The 19,897-nt window shown below is 38.3% G+C and overlaps 1 protein-coding gene across 1 annotated transcript in view; it reads left to right on the forward strand.

The window, feature by feature from the left end:
* Window positions 1–16,061, forward strand: part of LOC136876370 (uncharacterized) — a 62,261-nt gene extending 46,200 nt beyond the window's left edge. The window contains exons 3-5 of the mRNA XM_067150263.2: window positions 562–717; window positions 7,972–8,123; window positions 15,431–16,061. Coding sequence (XP_067006364.2) covers window positions 562–717; window positions 7,972–8,123; window positions 15,431–15,605 — 483 coding nt within the window. The 3' untranslated portion in view covers window positions 15,606–16,061. The remainder of the gene's footprint in view (window positions 1–561; window positions 718–7,971; window positions 8,124–15,430) is intronic.
* Window positions 16,062–19,897: the final 3,836 nt, after the last annotated feature.

Raw genomic sequence — 19,897 nt, forward strand, 5'->3', positions numbered from 1 at the left:
CATATGCGTATATATGCATACACTCAATTACAAATACGCAAGCGACAAGCTTTGCAAATTGAATTGAATAAGAATTATAACAAAATAATAGTAATCTCACAGATAAAATAATAATAATACGGACATAATAATAATAATAATAATAATAATAATAAACATATTATCTTGTAACGGGATTTGAACCGTTACATCACCAACAGGCAAACAAAGAAGTGTGAATGCTGATTGTGGCAACCAACACAAACAGTTATGTGGTCATTTTTTACTTAATCAAAATATGCATTTCTGCTACTTGCGCAATTTTGTATTGGAGAAACTTCTAATATAATTGTGCTGGAAGTTAGAAAATTATTTTACTCTGCGACGGAGTAAAAGACATGCTATTATTTGTCACATTAATCTAAAAATAAGTTAAACTGGACTTATGCTATTTTTACGAGTGCTACAAAATTATTTCCAAATTAAGAAATAGAATTGTTTTTCAGAATGCCATTTCACAACAGAGATCAGGATAAATATTATTTATTGTGTTCGATTAATTTCCTTTCTGTTTTATTGTAGAAAGATTTAATGGGCTTTGAATGGCATGGTAAACTCGGACTACATAATGGGACGCTCGCAGACTTGGCTACGATGAAGCGGGATGGTGATGTAATTATCTCCTACAACAAGACGAATCCGGTTGTGGACGTGACCATGAAGTTTGATGATTTGACTGTGAGTAATGAATAACTCTCGTATTTATGGTGATAGAGATGGTATTAAATAGTGCCAAGAAATTTTAAGGATAGATGATTTTCTAGGAACATTTTTCCAGTTGCTTCTTTCTGTATGTGAAATGATACACAGATACTCAAAATCTTGTGGAAGGAGTCTAGAACAGCCGAAAATATGAACAAGTAATTTATCAGTTAACTGTAACATTATGTTCCTTGTTACTAATTATTTTACGATATGCTATTCTATTATTCATCACAGAATAAACAGTCTTAAAGCCAGTTTCAAAAATGCTGCTTCTTCTCTTGTTCCTAGCTTTGCCATCTATGTACTTCATTGATGACGTCCTGTTTGTGGTACTGCTGCTGCAGACCTTAGATTCAGTGGAGCGCAGTTCGACTTTATTGTTGACAGCTACTTGTGTTTCAGAATCAGTGGAGCCGTAATGTTGTTGTCGCTTCATATGTCGGACCCCGCTGTTTTTAGGTCTTCCTTTTCTTCGTACCCCAGGTAATAAAGTCAAGTGCATTCGTTCTATTCGTTCAGCTTCTCGAGCAATATCACACGCTCAGGCTCACCCTTCTCCACGACTTCACGTGTAATGTGCTTCTAATGCGCTGATTTCGAATGCGTTCTTTCATCGAAACTCCTGCTGACATTCTCATCATCCTCATCTTAGTGGTATTTAGACGGCGCTTGAAGTGTTTATTGAATGGCCAGAATTTCGAATCATCAGTCAGTACCACTATCATGTAGAAGTTTCCTCTTATCCTAGATCAAATGTGAATGTTCTTCCGGCTTCAGCCAACCAACACTGATCCTGCCATTTCAATCCTCATCACATCCATTTAGTTATTTATCCACGGAGCCAAGATATCTAATATTGCTACCTCTTTTGGCTACATAACTTCCGTTCCGTTCGTTCAACTTCTCGAACAATGTTACCCCCTTACGCTAAACATTATCTACGACTATATCCTTGTAAAATGGCAATAAGAAACTTTCCCGGAACATATTTGGTATTGCGTCACCTTTCTTAATTTTTTCCGCATTTGTCGCCATTCTTAAATACCACATTGTCGCTAATCAGTGCCACACCATCAACAAACAATAATGTCTGAAGAAAAGTATCGAGTTCCGAGTCAGAGAATTGATTACGAAGATGAACAGGAGCGGCTAGAGAACAATGCCCTGGTGGACACCAACTTTGACTTGAAAATGCTTTGATAGATCTGATGTACATCTCACATGGGTTTCTGCATCTTTTTACATATCCTGGATCAATTTCACATAATATTCTGTAATGGTGTGAGCTCCTATTGCTACCCATATCAGATCTCTCGGTACTCTATCAAATACCTCCTCAAGATCGATGAACTCTATGCAGGTCTTTTTTCGCATTTCTGTATTTTCGTATAAAAATCCACTTGCCCTAAATTGCATCTACAGTTGGCTTTTCCACTATAAATAAGCAATGGCTAGGATGTATCTTCACCTAAAGAAATTTTCTCACATAATTTGTGATTAATATTACTCAAATCTTTATAGTATGTGGCGCGAATTCAATAAATCTGTAGTGTCCACAGTTTCTTGAGTTACCTTTGTTCTTGTAAAAGGGCAATAACAAACTTTCCCGAACATATTTTGCATTACGTCACCGTTCTTGATTTGCTGAACAAAATTTGCTAATTTCCATTATCACCACATCCCTTCCACAGCTCTGTTGAAATCTCATGAAGGCCTACTGCTTTTCCAACCTTCTTCAACAGTGATATCACCAAAGTAATTTGAGTTAACTGGGATATTCCAGGAAATCTTTCATGTTGTTGTGTCTTTGAACTGCGAAGTTGTAGAGCCTCATACAAACCATTTGGAGTTCCTAAATCGTCATACAAAGACTCACAAAACGCATACTTTCGCTTGCGCCACTGCTTTTGTTGCAACATTCTTCTTCAGGTGATATTCATTTTCCAGCCTGTTCTCCTCCGTCAATCTTCGGTCACACATTGCCCATGCCTGGCACGCCTGTTTATTCCTTCATGGTGTCCTTCTGGAACCATATCACTTTTTGATGTCCAGACGTTGCCATTCGTAGACAAAAGTATTCTTCATTTTTCAGACGTCCTCATAAGCCAGGCGGAAGTGTTGGGTGCAAATATTTGAAATTTTGGGTGAACAGGAGAATAAATTCGCATTTATTGTTAAAACATTGCCAGAAGTATTCATTAATTACCTTTATTTCAAAACATAGAAAAATATACCGTCAACTACAAATTTCAGTTAGCAGCAGTCTTATAAATGCTATTGTGTATAATACATTCATGGCAGTGTGAATCTGTCCATAATACTCTACCCTCAGACATTCCAAATTTTCCCCTACTTTCTTTCTCAGAAACTTTGTAAGGGCCAATCGCACCCCAATTCAGAGTCTCCTTCCTCGGGCATTTCAATAGTTATGTCAAACTCAAACGATGGAAGCATATTCATTTGCGCAGCTCGTGGAAACTTCAACATGATATTTATCATGTTCTAATGTTAAATGGAATAAAAATAAAAATAATGAACTCCGACAGTTTGAAGAATAAGTGTCATCCAAGAATGGAGGGTAGGGTGAGGTAACGGTTATTCTGCCCGAAGGCAGGTCCGAACCTCCGCAGAGGTGTTCCTGAGCCGGAGTTTACGTGCGGTAGGGTGGCCAGTTCCTTTCCTCTCCTCCATTCCCTTATCCCCACCAACAGCCCGTGGCAACCCATCCAACTCCTGACCACGCCCAACGTTGCTTAACTTCGGAGATCTCACGGGATCCGGTGTTTCAACACGGCTACGGCCGTTGGCAAAGATGGGAAGGGCTATGAAAAAATAAATTAACACCATCGGGTTAGAAGAGGAAAGTTGACCTTGAAGGAAGTGTTGAATGGATCAAGAAGAAACGCCCGGTATCAGTATTCTTGTTATTCTCTCGTACTAGGGTTGGACATACACACATTTGGATGAAACATACAGGACAAAGATGAATACAAAGTAATAATACCGGTAAACAATGAATAATACATATATCAGTCAAGGTGTCATTTTAAGTCCGTGACATAAGAAGCTATGTTCGTTCAGTCCGTGATATCTGCCTGTGTATATGTGTGCGATGCCCAGCCAGGTCTACGGCACGCAAAGATCTGATATTTTTATCATAGGTAGGTACAGCATTTCACCGAAAACGGATGACTGTGTCAAAAAGCAATTTTGCTCCAAGAAATGAAGCTGTCAACGCAATCAACAAGCAACATTTACAAGAATTACCCGGTGTTCTACAAATTTACAGGACTATAGATACGACATGTAATACAGGTGATGCTGTCAACGACACGACAGAGTTTTTGAACAACTTGGAGCCACCTGAAGTATGTTCGAACATCTTGGAGCGGACGATTGTGGCACCGATTACTTTTCTCAGGAATATAAACCCTGCTTCCCTCTGCAACAGAGCACTACTCTCAGTCAAGGAACAAATGGCCAATATTATTGAAGCCACCATCATGACCGGACATGCCGCGAGCGAAATAGTATTACTTCCTCGGATTCAAATCATTCCTTCAGCTATACCGTTTCAGTTCAGATGGCTGCAGTTCCCCGTTTGTTTGAATTCCTCTGTGCAATAACAAAACAACAGGACAATCGCTTAAAGTCGTAGGACTCCATCTTCGGGCTGCGTTTCCCCAGTAGTCAAATATACGTCGGTTAACACATGTTAACTCCAAATGGAAGGACACTTAATATAGGATAGTTTACGTGAAAGCTCTATAGAGAAGAAAAACTTTTATCCATACACCCTGTATTGAAAGGAACAATATAATTAAAAATAAAATAATATGTTTCATGTGATTTACGTCAAAACTATGTGAAGTTAATAAATATATATTTATTTAGCTTTTAAATAACTGGTTTAGATGCATTTAACGGTTTAATTAATAAACGCGGGAGAAGCCGCGGGCACATGCTAGTACAATAATATACAGGGTGAAGCGTAATTCGCGCACTCGGGCGTCGCAGCGCGACTCCTCACATGCCAGCAATAAAAAAATGTCTCTTACAAAATTTCGTCTTGCGAGTATATCCAGCAGAAAAATGACGTTGAAGAGTGGCAATCTGGCAACACTGTAACCACATGTAGGGTAACTACCTCTGTCAGGAAAAGTTAGTCGTACTGTACAGTTGGTGCAGTGGATAGAGTTTTGGGTTAGCATGCAGGAGGTCGAGTGGTCGATCCTGGGTTGAGGCGTATGTTTTTTTATTTCGTAAATGTAGTCCAGGTGGTATTGTATCAGGCATCTTAATCGTCAACAGCGATTGCAGTGGGTCCTCTAGAAACCATTTTCACTTACATACTACGATCCTAGAAATGGACGAACAACCGTTTTCATTGGTCAGCTTTGAAAGGCGCCCTTTCCACGTCGTGGGCGTGAATTTATTCGCACCACTTCATCTACTAGATGTGAAACCTGTTTGTTTCAGCTGTCTATTTCTTATTAGTCTAACCAGTTATTTGTTGTTTCAGCGTTACAAGATGTTGTAAATGTAGGATACATGTGACCTCAGAAACGGTGTCTTACTGTATTGCAGTAGGTAATGTCAGATGGAAATTAGCAAATAAAAAATGCGCCTCAATCCAGGATCGAACTACCGACCTCCTGCATGCTAACCAAAAACTCCACCCACTGCACCAACTGTACAGCACGACTAAAATGTGCTGACAGCGGTAGTTACCCTACATATGGTTACAGTGTTGCCAGATTGCTACTCTTCAACGTCCGTTTTCGACCGGATATACTCGCAAGATGAAAATTTGTAAGAGACATTTTTTTATTGCTGGCATGTGAGGAGTCGCGCTGCGACGCCCGAGTGCGCGAATTACGCTTTACCCTGTATACATGTTTACAGAACACATACGGAAGTAAATAGCATGAAAACAGAAAAGAGTTTATACCCATTGGAAATGGCCGATAGATAAAAGAAGGAAATATAACTTTCAGTTGCCAGATTCGTAGAACAGGATTCTCGTCGCCATAAGACCTATCAGTGTCGGTGCGACGTAAAGCCCCTAGCAAAAAAAAAAAAAGAACAGGATACAAGGAACTCTCTGTCTATGAGGCGTCCGTAAGATGTCCACGAATTTCACTAGCTGAAGAGGGGGAATACATCCACCATCCCGCTAATTTCATTCAGAGATCTTAGGGCCTGCACAAACCAAGAGTTCCTAAGTCATTCAGTTCTACACCTGGGTAAGTGAAAGGTGACAGCCTTTCGGGTATTAAGGGAAGGAACATGAATTGGTAGCAACTGGAGTAAAATAGAAAAATCAAGGAAATTGCTGATACATTTGTGTATGAAACGTGCATTAACATAACCTGCGCGTAGTTCCAAGTGACTCAATATACATCTTTGTCGATGACAATTTGATACCCAAACACGTTTTAATGATCCATTTTGAGAATCTGATGTGTACCCGCTCTAAGGCATTAATTATTGCCGTGAAGGGATCCGCACTACATAGCAATACTCTAGACTCTTCGGCATCAAGTTTTCTTGTCACTGTTTTCTTGTATTGTCTTAACAACTTGGTATCACGAGCCGTAGAGAGTGTTATTTATTCTGCCTTGAATTGCTCTTTCACTTTATATTGAGATATCAAAGTTTCTAGAAGCTAAAAATCATCTTTTATTTCTCACATACAGTGTTGATATTAAATTCTTCATAAATTGAATTATGAATCAATGTCATTGCCATCATAGGGAAATCAGTGCAACATTAAGTTCAAAAGCACAGGCTTGTTGATATTACAATTTATAAAATGTGTCACTTGTGTATTTCATTAATGTATATTAGTATTTATTACAGAATATATCGAAATCCATCTAAACAAATACCAGTATATACAAATAGCTCTAATTACGCAGATTAATCAAGCAGCCAGTATTGCCAACAGTATGAAAGTTCTCTGAAACGTTGTACTCTCTTGATGGAAGATTAAAGTAGTTATCGAAATAACACTATATTCAGCATTGTATTACTTAACACAGTTGGTTGTAATGTAGGGTTTGTAGTTCTCTCTCCTTTATTTCGATTAGTAATATGTTTTATATTGGATGAAAAGTGAAACAATATTTCAGTTCGCATGGCGAAACGCATGTGTAATTCTCATGTAAAAGAATGCAGTTGTTTACCTCTGGAATGAACACAATAAGAATGATCTTGAAGTATTACTACAATAAAACTGAAAGCGGTAATATAATTTAGCCTACAGTATTAAAAAATCGCAAATACTTCCCGAGATTGTAAACCATGATCCACTTTAGTTTGAAGTTTCTAACGTTTGAGTTCAGTATCAGACCACTTATGAGCTTATGAGAGTGCAGACCCGTGAAAATATCGGGCTCATTTTCTACAGATCCAATATGACTATTGCCTACAAGGCTGGGAAACCTTCACAATCACCACGACGGCGGTTGTGAAAGCTTAGGATAGTACTGTATATTAGACAATTAAGTATTGTTTAATCTAATAATACCTATTCTAGTGTGTTACACTGAAATGGTAAAAACCATTTTAATTTAGCTACTTTATTAATAAAGAAAGCTATAATAAAATATCATCATCATCATCATCTGTTTACCCTCCAGGTTCGGTTTTTCCCTCGGACTTGGCGAGGGATCCCACCTCTACCGCCTCAAGGGCAGTGTCTTGGAGCTTCAGACTCTTGGTCGGGGGATACAACTGGGGAGTATGACCAGTACCTCGCCCAGGCGGCCTCACCTGCTAAGCTGAACAGGGGCCTTGTGGAGGGATGGGAAGATTGGAAGGGATAGGCAAGGAAGAGGGAAGGAAGCGGCCGTGGCCTTAAGTTAGGTACCATCTCGGCATTCGCCTCGAGGAGAAGTGGGAAACCACGGAAAACCACTTCCAGGATGGCTGAGGTGGGAATCGAACCCACCTCTACTCAGTTGACCTCCCGAGGCTGAGTGGACCCCGTTCCAGCCCTCGTACCACTTTTCAAATTTCGTGGCAGAGCCGGGAATCGAACCCGGACCTCCGGGGGTGGCAGCTAATCACGCTAACCACTACACCACAGAGGCGGCCTTATAATAAAATATAATGAGAAAAATTAATCCATTGTATAGACTCTAAATACTAAGTGTGCGCCTGCCATTTTGGCATGCAAAGGCATGTTTCGTAGATCCTAATCGATGTTCTTTCTATTTTCAGTTGGTCTACAAGTATGATGCTTTAATTATGAACATAGGACCACAAGGTACGATCGAAGCAATTGTATCAGGCCTTCGGATTAACGTAATACTAGAGGCTGACCTGAAGACAATGAAGATGAAACTGAAGGAACTGCACTTACTCGACGCCAGGTAAATGCTGTAGTAATATCTGGATTTAGGAATAAGATATCTTGAGAAAATCTTTACAATCAAAAACGCAATTATTAATCTTGTTATATCATTGAATTTTTAATTTTAAAATGAGAGATGTACGGTAAGTTTCCTCATATACTTACTGTGCAAAGACTTCCTTTACAACTTGAATGCACTGTGGACCAAAAGTGGCTAACTATTCCAATGTTTTCCTTGGGAAAGAGGGAGGATCCTGACTTTATACCACAATCACGATAGTAAATAAGAACAATGCGATGAAAACTTAATTCTCTAAACGATATAAATCGGCTGTTAACACCACTATTTAAGTTGTACTGAATGTGTTCATATTATACCTATTTCACTAGCGCGTAATGTTTTACCTGCTATATTATTATTATTCCTTATTTAACCCCTTTACCGTCCAGGGTTGGTTTACCCCTAAGACTCAGCGAGGGATCCCACCTCTACCGCCTCAAGAACAGTGTGCTGGAGGGTGAGACATTTGGTCGGGGATACAGCTGGAGAGAAGGACCAGTACCTCGCTCAAACGGCCTCACCTGCTATGCTGAACAGAAACCTCGTGAGGATTGAGATGATTGGAACGGATCGGAAAGGAAGAGGGAAGTAAGCGGACGTGGCCCAAAGTTAGGCGCAATCCCGGCATTTGCCTGGAGAAGAAGCGGGAAACCACGGAAAACCACTTCGAGGTTTGTTGAGGTTGGAGTCGATCTTCCTCTACTCAGTTGATCACCCGAGGTTGAGTGGACTCTGTTTCAGTCCTCGTGCCACTTTTTAAATTTCATGGCAGAGCCAGGAATCGAACCGGGACCTCCGGCGGTTGGAGCTAATCACACTAACCACTACACCACAGAGGCGGACACCTGTTATATTACGAGATATAAATTCGTAAATAAAGAAACAATATTAACTGGTCAATTAAATGTATGTCAGGTAACATCTGAGATATATTGAACCCATCCGTTGATTCATGAAAGTGAATAGGAAACATTTCACTTTACTTCATGAATTATGTAATCATGAACATTTGGGGATATATCTTATCCGCCTTGCAAAGCGCCATTCAAATGTGGAAGGCCTTTTATCAGCCCCTTACACGACACATAAAACTTCGATCGCTTCATTATCAGATAAGTATGGGCTGGAACCTTCTTAACTATTTATTATTCTGTGTTATGGTATGATATGTAGCCTCCGTGGCTCAGACGGCAGCGGGTCGGCCTCTCACCGCTGGATGCCGTGGTTCAAATCCCGGTGACTCCATGTGAGATTTGTGCTGGACAAAGCGGAGGCCAGACAGATTTTTCTCCGGGTACTCCGGTTTTCCCTGTCATATTTCATTCCAGCAACACTCTTCATTATCATTTCATAGCATTTATCACTCATTAATAAATCACCTTGGGAGTGGCGACCCCATTGTAATAACAGCCTATATCTGTTTCATTCATCACATCCCTGACCCGGTCAATGACTGGAAAACAGGTTGTAGGTTTTCATTTTCATTTTCATGGTATGATATGTGTTATAAAGGCACTGTGGTGGAGCTAGACCGGGTCAACACCACTGAGAGTGTATGGCGGGAATGTTCGTCCGAGCAAAGTGTTGCACGACACGAACATTTCCAGCCAATCGGGCATATACACTCCTGCGATCAGTACATTTGCGTCACAAGTGACTGAATATCTATGCTTACGAAGACTAACCAGTTGATAATTGATACTGTCCCTTTCAATATGCAACAAAACTTTGGATCGGCAGGGGCTAATACTTTGTCTCTCCTTGTAAAATGTCGTACTGTGTATGTTCATGAAAGTTACCAAATCTAAAATTAGATAAGTGAAAACAAGTATCCACTTAGCTCCTTTGAAAATATTTTTAAGAGCTTACGTTTTGATTTAATACCGTACTTATCTTTATTAAACCGAAATAAGAGATTACTGAAATAACTTTAAGTCACTACTCACGCTTTAAGTCAATACTGAGGAATCTAAGTAGAAACTATTTTGTCAAAATATCACTTGCGTTTTTGATTGCTCACTGAATGATGAGTACTTGAATTACTCCAAATAAAATTAAACACTCATATTTATGCCATAGAAAAATCTTGTACTTGTGGTCACACGTGGAATATCAGAAGTAATCAAATTATTTCGTATTAATGATACATAGATGTGTTTCATCTTGTAATAAGTACTTACCAAGTTTTTGAACATTTTGTTGTGTCTTCTCAGTTATTGTACGATGAGTATAACTTAATTATATAATCAATTTACGTCTACTGTGACGAGTAAATGCCTCTCTAACTTGATGCAATGTCTTATTTCATGTCAGTATTGAGTACATCGCCTTTTGCGGACAGTTAAATGTCATGTGATGTATGAGACAGAAGACTGAATCCATTTGACACCAATTATTATCATGTATTATTCTAAAAACCTTTAGATTTAGATAATAGCTTCCCTAAAGACGGCAATTTCAGAACAGAAAATAATTAAAATGCTTTCAATATATGAAATCTAACATTTCTGACATTCTACATGGATACGATGACATTTCAGTAGAATGACTGCCATTCATAAATCCTAGTGGAACAGCTCGAGGACAGCCGCGAAATCAAGGATCGTCACGAACTGCTTGAAATCTTCACTGGTATATAGAAAACGATTATGGAGAGAAAACAGGTCAAACTACAAGGGGTGGAAATTAGATTCCAAAAACGTCTAGAGACAGTTTGATGTAGCCTACAGAGAGATGGTACACCACGGTAGCGCAGATGGAAAAAGATTTCAAATTTTACCACGAGAAAGAATGAAAGAGGGTACGAACATCATCAGAAACCTTACGGATATCCTGAAGAAGAAATTCCACTACTTATACCATGGATTGAAAATTTATTGAACTCGTGCCACATTCTATAAAAATTTGAGTAATATTAATCACAAATGATGTGAGAAAATTTCTTTAGGTGAAGATACATCCTAGCCATTGCTTATTTAAAGTGGGAAAGCCCACTCTAGATGCAATTTAGGCCAAGTGGATTTTTATACGAAAACACAGATATGCGAAAAAAGACCTGCACATAGAGTACCGAGAGATCTGATATGGGTAGCAATAGGAGCTCACACCATTACAGAATATTATGTGAAATTGATCCAGGATATTAAAAGGATGCAGAAACCCATGTGAGATGTACTTAAGATCTATCAAAGCACTTTCAAGTCAAAGTTGGTGTCCACCAGGGCATTGTTCTCAAGCCGCTCCTGTTCATCTTCGTCATCAATTTTCTGACTCGGAAATGGATACTTTTCATCAGACATTACTCTTTGTTGATGGTGTAGCACTGATCAGCGACAATGTGGTATTTAAGACCGGTGCGCAACTCTTTAATGTCCGCCTCTCTAGCGGAACGGTTAGCATTATTAGCTGCCGTTTTCGGGGGCCCGGGTGCGATTCACGGTACTGCCAGAAATTTAAGAATGACACGGCTGGTATATGGTTCTAACGGTACATGAAGCTCACCTCCATTGGGGGTGTTCCTGAAAATAGCTGTCCCACCTCAGGATGAGGACAAGAGTTAACAAATATTCAATGAAGGAAACTACAATTTCGTCTTCACTAGTAGGTAGTCGCTTATTGGTTCAGTCTAGGGAATGGTTTCGTGTTTATTTAGAGAACTAGAAGGATTTTGGAGCTGAAATTGTATACATGTTCAACTAAAACACTCTTGAGAAACAAAAAGAGATCCAGGTGAGAGAACCTTAAATCCATGAATACAAGGCGGTAGTGAGACCTATATTATTATTTGGTGAAGAAGTATGGAAAATGACGAGAAATAGTGAAGAAGTGTTGAGAACACTGGAGGGGAAAAGGAAGCTGTATGGGCCAGTTCGAGATAACAGAGAATGACGTACAAAAATATAACATGAACTGCGCAGTAATTACAATTATTACCATAATAAAAATCAGGAGACTGTAATGGTTGGCAATTTGACGAGAAAGACCGAAGAAAGTACAGTAAGTAGAAAGCGTGTTCCAGCTTAAGCCTGATAGTTCGGTTATGTCTCAAAACTCACGAGTTTCAAAACTCACGGGCTAAAATTAGTTACAAATAGTATCAAAATTCACGAATACAAACTGGTTGCTAAAGTAAACATTCTAATGAGTCTCAAAATTCACGACTCCGGACAGCAGGTGGTTGCGATGACCGTAGGAGGGATGAGGTGCAAGGTGACTCACGCTTCTCCTACGACAGGCAAGGTATACTGTGGAAGTTATTCTGCCATCCCGACCCACAGGGAAACAATAATGGCTGGTGAATTAAATAGACCGATGTGTATTATTATTATTATTATTATTATTATTGTTATTATTATTATTATTATTATTATTATTATTATTATTATTATTATTATTATTATTATTATTATTATTAAAATATTTTGCTGTTCTCTTAAAGCTGATATATTTTTTTACCTTTCACCGGGAAGTCTGGTGCAGGTCTTTAGAGTTGACGCCGTACAGGCGACCTGCACGTCTGTGAGAATGAGGCCCTACCTAAAATAAAGTCGGCATGAAGGCGGCACAAACACCCAGTCCCCGAGCCATATGAATTAACTAATGAAAGTTAAAATTTCTGACCCGACCAGAAACCGAACCCGGAATACCCCTTGACCCCATGGACCAAAGGCCAACCATTTATGCATGCAGCCGGACGACACAAAATTGAAGTAGGTATACAGTATTGCCCGCTGCAAGTTAAAAGAAACTGTCAGTTGATAGTACTGCGACTAGTTCCATTACGCGGCCAGAAGGCGGCAATTACTTGAATGAGGAATTTCATTTAGAAATATTTAAGATCAAGACAGTTAATTCACTCATTTAGTTTCAATACTTGGAGATTCACTTGAAAAAAAAAAGTATTTCTATTTTTCGTAAGAGTTCATCTATTCGCTTATTTCAATAGATCATCTACCCGACACACTTAAACCGAAACATATTGTTCATGACGCATCCGATTATTCTGCGCGGAATAACTGAATGATATTTGAAACTCATTCGATTATTTAAATTGATTATTCATTCGATTATTTAAGTAATCCGATGGAAGTCATTCGATTATTAAAAGTATTCCATTATCCCATCACTAATAGGGTGGACATTTATCCTTTCAAAGGAGAACTCGCCTTGCTCATGAGTTTTGAGACTGGCCCAGGTAGAGAAACCCGTTCTTACTAAGCCTCTTTCTGGAATTCGTGAGTTTTGAGACTCGTGAGTTTTGAGACGACACGGATAGTTCAGGAAAGAAGGGAAGACCCGAATGAGATGGTAAGATAAATACAGAGAAATACCTCAGGAAATTCAGAATGAGATATGAGTGTCAGCTGTTGACCGAGAAGAAGCAAAGAACAAATGATAAAGGCTCTAGAGGAAGAACATTGAAAATAAAAAGGAAGGATTCAATTTATGACGGTGCTCTATTTATCATCTTCATATTTTAACTTTCAATGTGCGGTTATATTTTTTATCGAATAACGAGGAGGCTTGTATCTAACTTCTCAGCCAATATAAAAATCTAAAAGTAAATGTAGTAAATGTTACGGTGAAAAGAGGATAGTTTAATAAAGTGTAACTAAAGGTGATGAAATGAAGTGGCGTTTTCGTGCTGGGAATGTCCGAGGACAAGTTCGGCTCGCCAGATTCAGTTTTTTTGATTTGACTCGCGTAGGCGACCTGCGCTTCGTGATGAGGATGAAATTATGACGAAGACGACACATACACCCAGTCCCCATGCCAGAGGAATTAACCAATTATGGTTAAAATTCCCGACCCTGCCGGGAATCGAACCCGTGACACATGTGGCCCAAGGCCAGCACGCTAACCATTTAGCCATGGAGGCGGACACTAAAGGTGATAAGGAACCATAACCTAATATCGGAAGATAGTCATATGGACAAGATTGGAGCAATCGGAGTGTAAGTCTGACATTGCCAGCCCAGTAAACTTGTAACATTCTCTTAGCCGTGATGAGATTTATGAAATGATAAACTATTACAATTTGCTTTCATAACTTATTGTAGCGAAAATACCATTTCACAATCTGTTTGTCGTTTGTCTCTACTCATCATAATATTTTCACTAATGAGTTTATCAGTTAAGATATTGCTTACTCGATCTCTTTCGTAATTAGCTTCACTATCATAAAGGTCACAGCGTCTTCCTATAACAATTTGCATTCTGGTTAATATATCTAGTGAAACAAAGAAAACAATGAATTTGTACTACTTATTATACGATGCTGCAAGACTTACGCAGTTTTTATGTACTTTGATGAACGTGTTTCTTTTTATTTTCTTACAATTTACTTAACGTATCCCCAACACAGATAGGTCTTATGGCGACGATGGGATAGGAAAGGGCTAGAAGAGGGAAGGAAGCGGCCGTGTCCACCATTTATTTATTTATTTAAGCATATACCACCAACAGAAACATTCTCAATTTACAGGCAGATTTTACAAAAATATAATGCGCATTATAAAAATTGAATTTGTAAAAAAAAATAATAATAATAGTATTCAAAATATGAATAATAAGAGAAAGAGGAAAACAAACATGAGAATGCAATTTATTCTGTTGTTTGCAACATAATATTTAGCATAAATATTAATATTATTATACGGAAATACAATTTTTAACATAATATTTGAACAAAACCTGTTATATACCCGTCTTTCATTTACACTAACTACAAACTGATACAATATTTCACTCTTTTATCAGAAGATGTCATCTGTGTGAAACAACCAGACTGCCGCTTCCTTCCTACTCCTTGGCCTTTCCTATCCCATCGTCACCATAAGACCTATCTGTGTCGGTGCGACGTTAAGCAAATTGTAAAAAATAAAATAAAACACGTTCATCAAAGTACCTAAAAATGTGTAAGTCATGCAGAATATTAATGTGTTAATAGAATCGTATATTAAGGAATATAAATTCAGTTTTTCTTGGCTACAACCCCAGCATTTACCTGGTGTAAAATCGGGAAACCACGGAAAACCATCCTCAGAACTGCCGAACGTGGGTTCCAACCTACTATCTCCCGAATGCTAGCTGATAGCCTCTTCCTCGGTTTGTGAACGTGTGAGTTCCTGATTGATATTTAAGTAATTCTTGTCCCCTTCTTTTCCTTTCTTTTGTTTGTGTATGTGTGCCTGTATATTTGAGTGAGCGTGTGTGTAAATCTGTAAGAAATATGCCATTAATCGATGATTACATTTTCTTTTCAGCAAAATCAAGGTTCATACGAAGGGGCTATACCTGGCAGACTACGTAGTGGACGGTATTGCTGACTCCATCACGTTTTTAGCCCAGAAGGTCATCTTAAAGCTGGTAGAACAACGTGTAAGAGAGGAGGCTCATAAAGTGGTAGAATCCATAGACCTCAAACAGTACATAGGCTAGCAACTTCAGCTCAGCCAGTGCTAACAGACTCCAGCATAACCAGGAATACAAAACAGCTATCAGAGTACATTTCAAACGTTCCTGACCGTACTTTCCTCCACTGTAAAAAAATTGATTATCTCGTTCATGAATAATGAAACATTACCCTTTGAACCTGAAGTTACCCAAATGTATTCTAACGTCTTGATGCTATGGTTATGACATCTATAGGCAAATACAGTGCAAGTCCTCATAAAACTATTTTCAGTACTGTAACGAAATATAACTGTAATTTCATGTATCGAATTATTCCGTTTTCTAAGTAATTCTTGGTAATTAAACGTATCTTATGGAGCAAATGTAAAGATGAGAACACGAACAGTAGTTTTGTTATCATCGAAATGAAATGTGATTAATAATTCAAGAAATGTTATAAAACCTAAGGAAAGAAGAGAGATAATAAAGAAAATACACGTTCTCTACTATGCAATTAAAATGGTGTGCAGTTAACTAGGTCCTGCATAAAGTGTACCTAATAATAACCTCTTATTATTATTATTCCTCTCCTATCCAGTATTTACAGTTGTGTGATACTATTGCGAAGTTATAACACAATGCTATTTTCTTCAATGTGCTAGGTTATATTATTTGCAGGAATGTTTGGCACTTTGTATTTGTTCAGCCATCAAATTAAATCATTGAACTGGAATGTGGCAAGCAGTATATCTGTACCAAATTACAGGGTAAAACGAATACAGGACAGAGATTATGTGTCTGTTGAAGATCAACATTTTAATTTGAAATCAGGTAGGCAACTATTAGAGTAATCAAATTCAATTCATTACATTGTAAAGACAGTAAATATGCCCGACACATGACACAAACTAAGTGAATGCCTTATGGATATGCCGCTAAACGAAGTTAAAATAGCAAAGTAAGCACGCTCATAGATTTATATGACTGTTGATATAGTGATCACAGATAGGAGTTTCCCAGGTTAAAGTTTAAAGTCACATTCGGACCCCAAGAACTTGAATTACCGTTTCAAAAATTTTGCATTAATCAACCAGGATGCATATCACGATCGTATTATTGTGGAGCCAATGACAATGTGATCTTCTTCTGGGTTTTAATAAAATGGAAGTCTGTACATTACAAATATGAAACTATGGCATGATTCAACTCGATGAAGAAAATTCTTATGATTTATTTATTTTTTTATTTATTTATTTATTTATATATTTATTTGTTTATTTATTTATTTATTTATTTATTTATTTATTTATTTATTTATTTATTTATTTATTTATTTATTTATTGTGCTGTAAATTTTCGGAATATGAAGCTTTGTTGTCATCCACAACCGACATTTTGTGCGTACCTGCCTGATCAAATACGTTTTTATCTTTTCTTTCCTGGTGTAAAAATCTGCATGCTCAGTATCATAGCAGGCACGCGAAGGAGCGAAACGTACACTTTCATGTATTCCCTAAAGCCACTGACATAAAAAAATGGTGGCAGTAAGAAGTGACCAAGACATTATTGAAAGCTATCTTTCTCAGCTTCGAGGATTCGGAAGATTTTATGACCATCCTTTTCCGAGGGCTGTGACGCAAAGGGTGAAATTATTGCTTCTCAGCCTCAATGCTTCCGAGGCGATAAGAAATTCCAACTGTTCTCCGGAGGATTATGGAACATTACGTCCAATTAAGTAATATGCCACTGATGAAGTCGATCGAAACTCGGATGTCGTGTGCTAGTCTAACGCCAGCGTTGAGCTCACAACAACCTATTCTTTACCAGAGGATGAGCAAAGGTTCGTTAAAGCCCTTGAAGAGCTAGTGGAACAGCTCGAGGACAGTCGCGAAACCAAGGATCGTGATGAACTGCTTGAAGACTTCACTGGTATATAGCTTTATGGGTAAAGAAGAAGAACCTCGATATAGAAAACGATTATGGAGGGAAAACAGGTCAAACTACAAGGGGTAGAAATTAGATTGCAAAAACGTCTAGAGACAGTCTGATGCAGCCTACAGAGAGATGGTACACCAAGGTAGCTCAGATGGAAAAAGATTTCAAATTTTACCACGGGAAAGAACTGAAAGAGGGTACGAACAACATAAAAAAACCTTACGAATATCCTGAAGAAGAAATTCCAGGAAATTTTTGAGTTTGCAATTTGTTTCGCGAGAAGTCGTTCTTTTATTCGAATGAATGCTTTAAACAAAAGTAAGACAATCAGGAGACCGGGTTTCAGTTAATACAATACCGACAAAGAAAGAAGAAATGTAAAGGAATTCAACTGATGCTATAGATACGTGTGTTTGATAATACATTTTTAAATACCAGCATTATTCTTTGTGTATAACACAATGATAACAGTCACCCCGTGTCGAATCCGGTACCTAAATAAACATGTTGTGATTTATGCAGAGCAACAAAATTGTTTTGTATAGAAAAGGTGGACCACTCACGTTTATTATTGTTATTCTCATTTCAATACGGACCCATTATGAATTTTTTAATTTTAAATAAAGGTTTAACTTAAAAATAACACACCTGTTAATTTTTTTATGAAAGACAGTTTCTTATGTTGTGTATGAAGGCAGTGCCAAGAATGTTAATATACAGGCTCATGCATTTTTATAGCCTATCTAATGTTAACGTGGAATTTTCAGTTCCTGGCACTTGGAGGAGAACATTTACTGTACTCTTTGTGTTGTGGACAGTTATAGTTTCCTAACATTTGCTGTTTGTGTCGTTGACAGTGTATATAGTTCCCTAATATTGTTTATAACAACGAACATCCTTCTTGCAGTCATCAAGCTTTAATGGTCGAGTGTGTAACAATTAAAGCCCCCTTATTATTGTTAACATAGGTGTTGAGAATATGAACATATGGAACGGCCATTCCACTGCGATCACAGTAATAGCATTGTTACAACCTTTTATACAGATTGAAATACTTCAGAAACGCTGCTTGATTCACACTGTACTTGATCTTCTATTATTACTCTAACGTAATAGTGAAATGGAATGCCTTTTCTGAGGTGATGTTAAAATGTCAATGCAGTTCTCTTATCTCTAAGTTGTGGCTAAAACAGAATAGCTTACAGCTGTGTGTTGGCTTCTACAGACTACAAGGCACTGAGGGTTCTCAATGACGTCACCGACGGCCAAGCGTGGTGGGGAGACCTCTTACTCTACCTACCTTGAGGCTTACTATTTGACAATTGTAGCAAGAGCTGCTCGTCAGTAAATACAACAATTGAAGTGTGATACCTTTCACTTCTGTATCTGTACAATAATACATACATTATTATTGTAAGGAAACTAGGAAGGTGTCCAATCTACATCCTTTTGTAAAATTCCAGCAATGTACGCTACTGTGTCTATGGCGTAAAGAAATGTAAATTCCACTCCCAAATTACATATTTTCCTCCTAATTTCTGATGTTATGATTCGGAATATTTATGAAGCCACTCGACAGATCAGAAATAATATCGATGATATGTAGTGTAGTCGTTTAGTCGATATCCTCCTTTTCCCATGACATTCAGATTTGAGAGCTCTGTGGCTCAGATGGCAGTGCGTTGGCCTCTCATCACTGGATACCATGATTCAAATCCCGGTCCCTCCATGTCAGGTTTGTGCTGAACAAAGCGGAGGCCGGACAGGTTTTCCTCCGGTTACTCCGATTTTCCCTGTCATCTTTCATTCTATCAACACTCGCCATTTTAATTTCATAGCAATTAACAGTCATTCATAAATCACCTTGGGAGTGGCGACCCCATTGTACTACTAACCTATATATGGTTCATTCATTACATCCCTGACCCGGTCAAACACTGGAAAACATGTTGCAGGTTTTCATTTTCATTCGGATTTGAACTGAACTGAAGTCGGTGCCATTCGAGTGGGATTAAAATTGATAACTTCTGATAAAAATTGTAATGCTCCACCTTGTCTTCAAATAAGTAGCAATTAAAAGAATTTTAAACAAGTATTTATTACTATTAGTATTATTATTAATATCTTGTGACTTCGATTTCCCAGAGTTTATTTTGACTTGACATCACTGGGCGACTTGTGGGTCACTTTGAGTTTCCGTTCGCGCATTAAATTATCTATATATATAAAATAGCTTGTCCTGACTGACTGACTGACTGACTGACTGACTGATTCATCATCGCCGAGCCAAAACTACTGGACATAAAGAAATGAAATTTTGGGATTACATTCATATTAAGATGTAGGTGCTCGCTAAAGGTGCGGTTTCCTATGTGCAGCGGTCGCATGCGTCTGCTGCCGAC

This window comes from Anabrus simplex, chromosome 1 (assembly GCF_040414725.1).
Source record: "Anabrus simplex isolate iqAnaSimp1 chromosome 1, ASM4041472v1, whole genome shotgun sequence".
Lineage (NCBI taxonomy): Eukaryota > Metazoa > Arthropoda > Insecta > Orthoptera > Tettigoniidae > Anabrus > Anabrus simplex.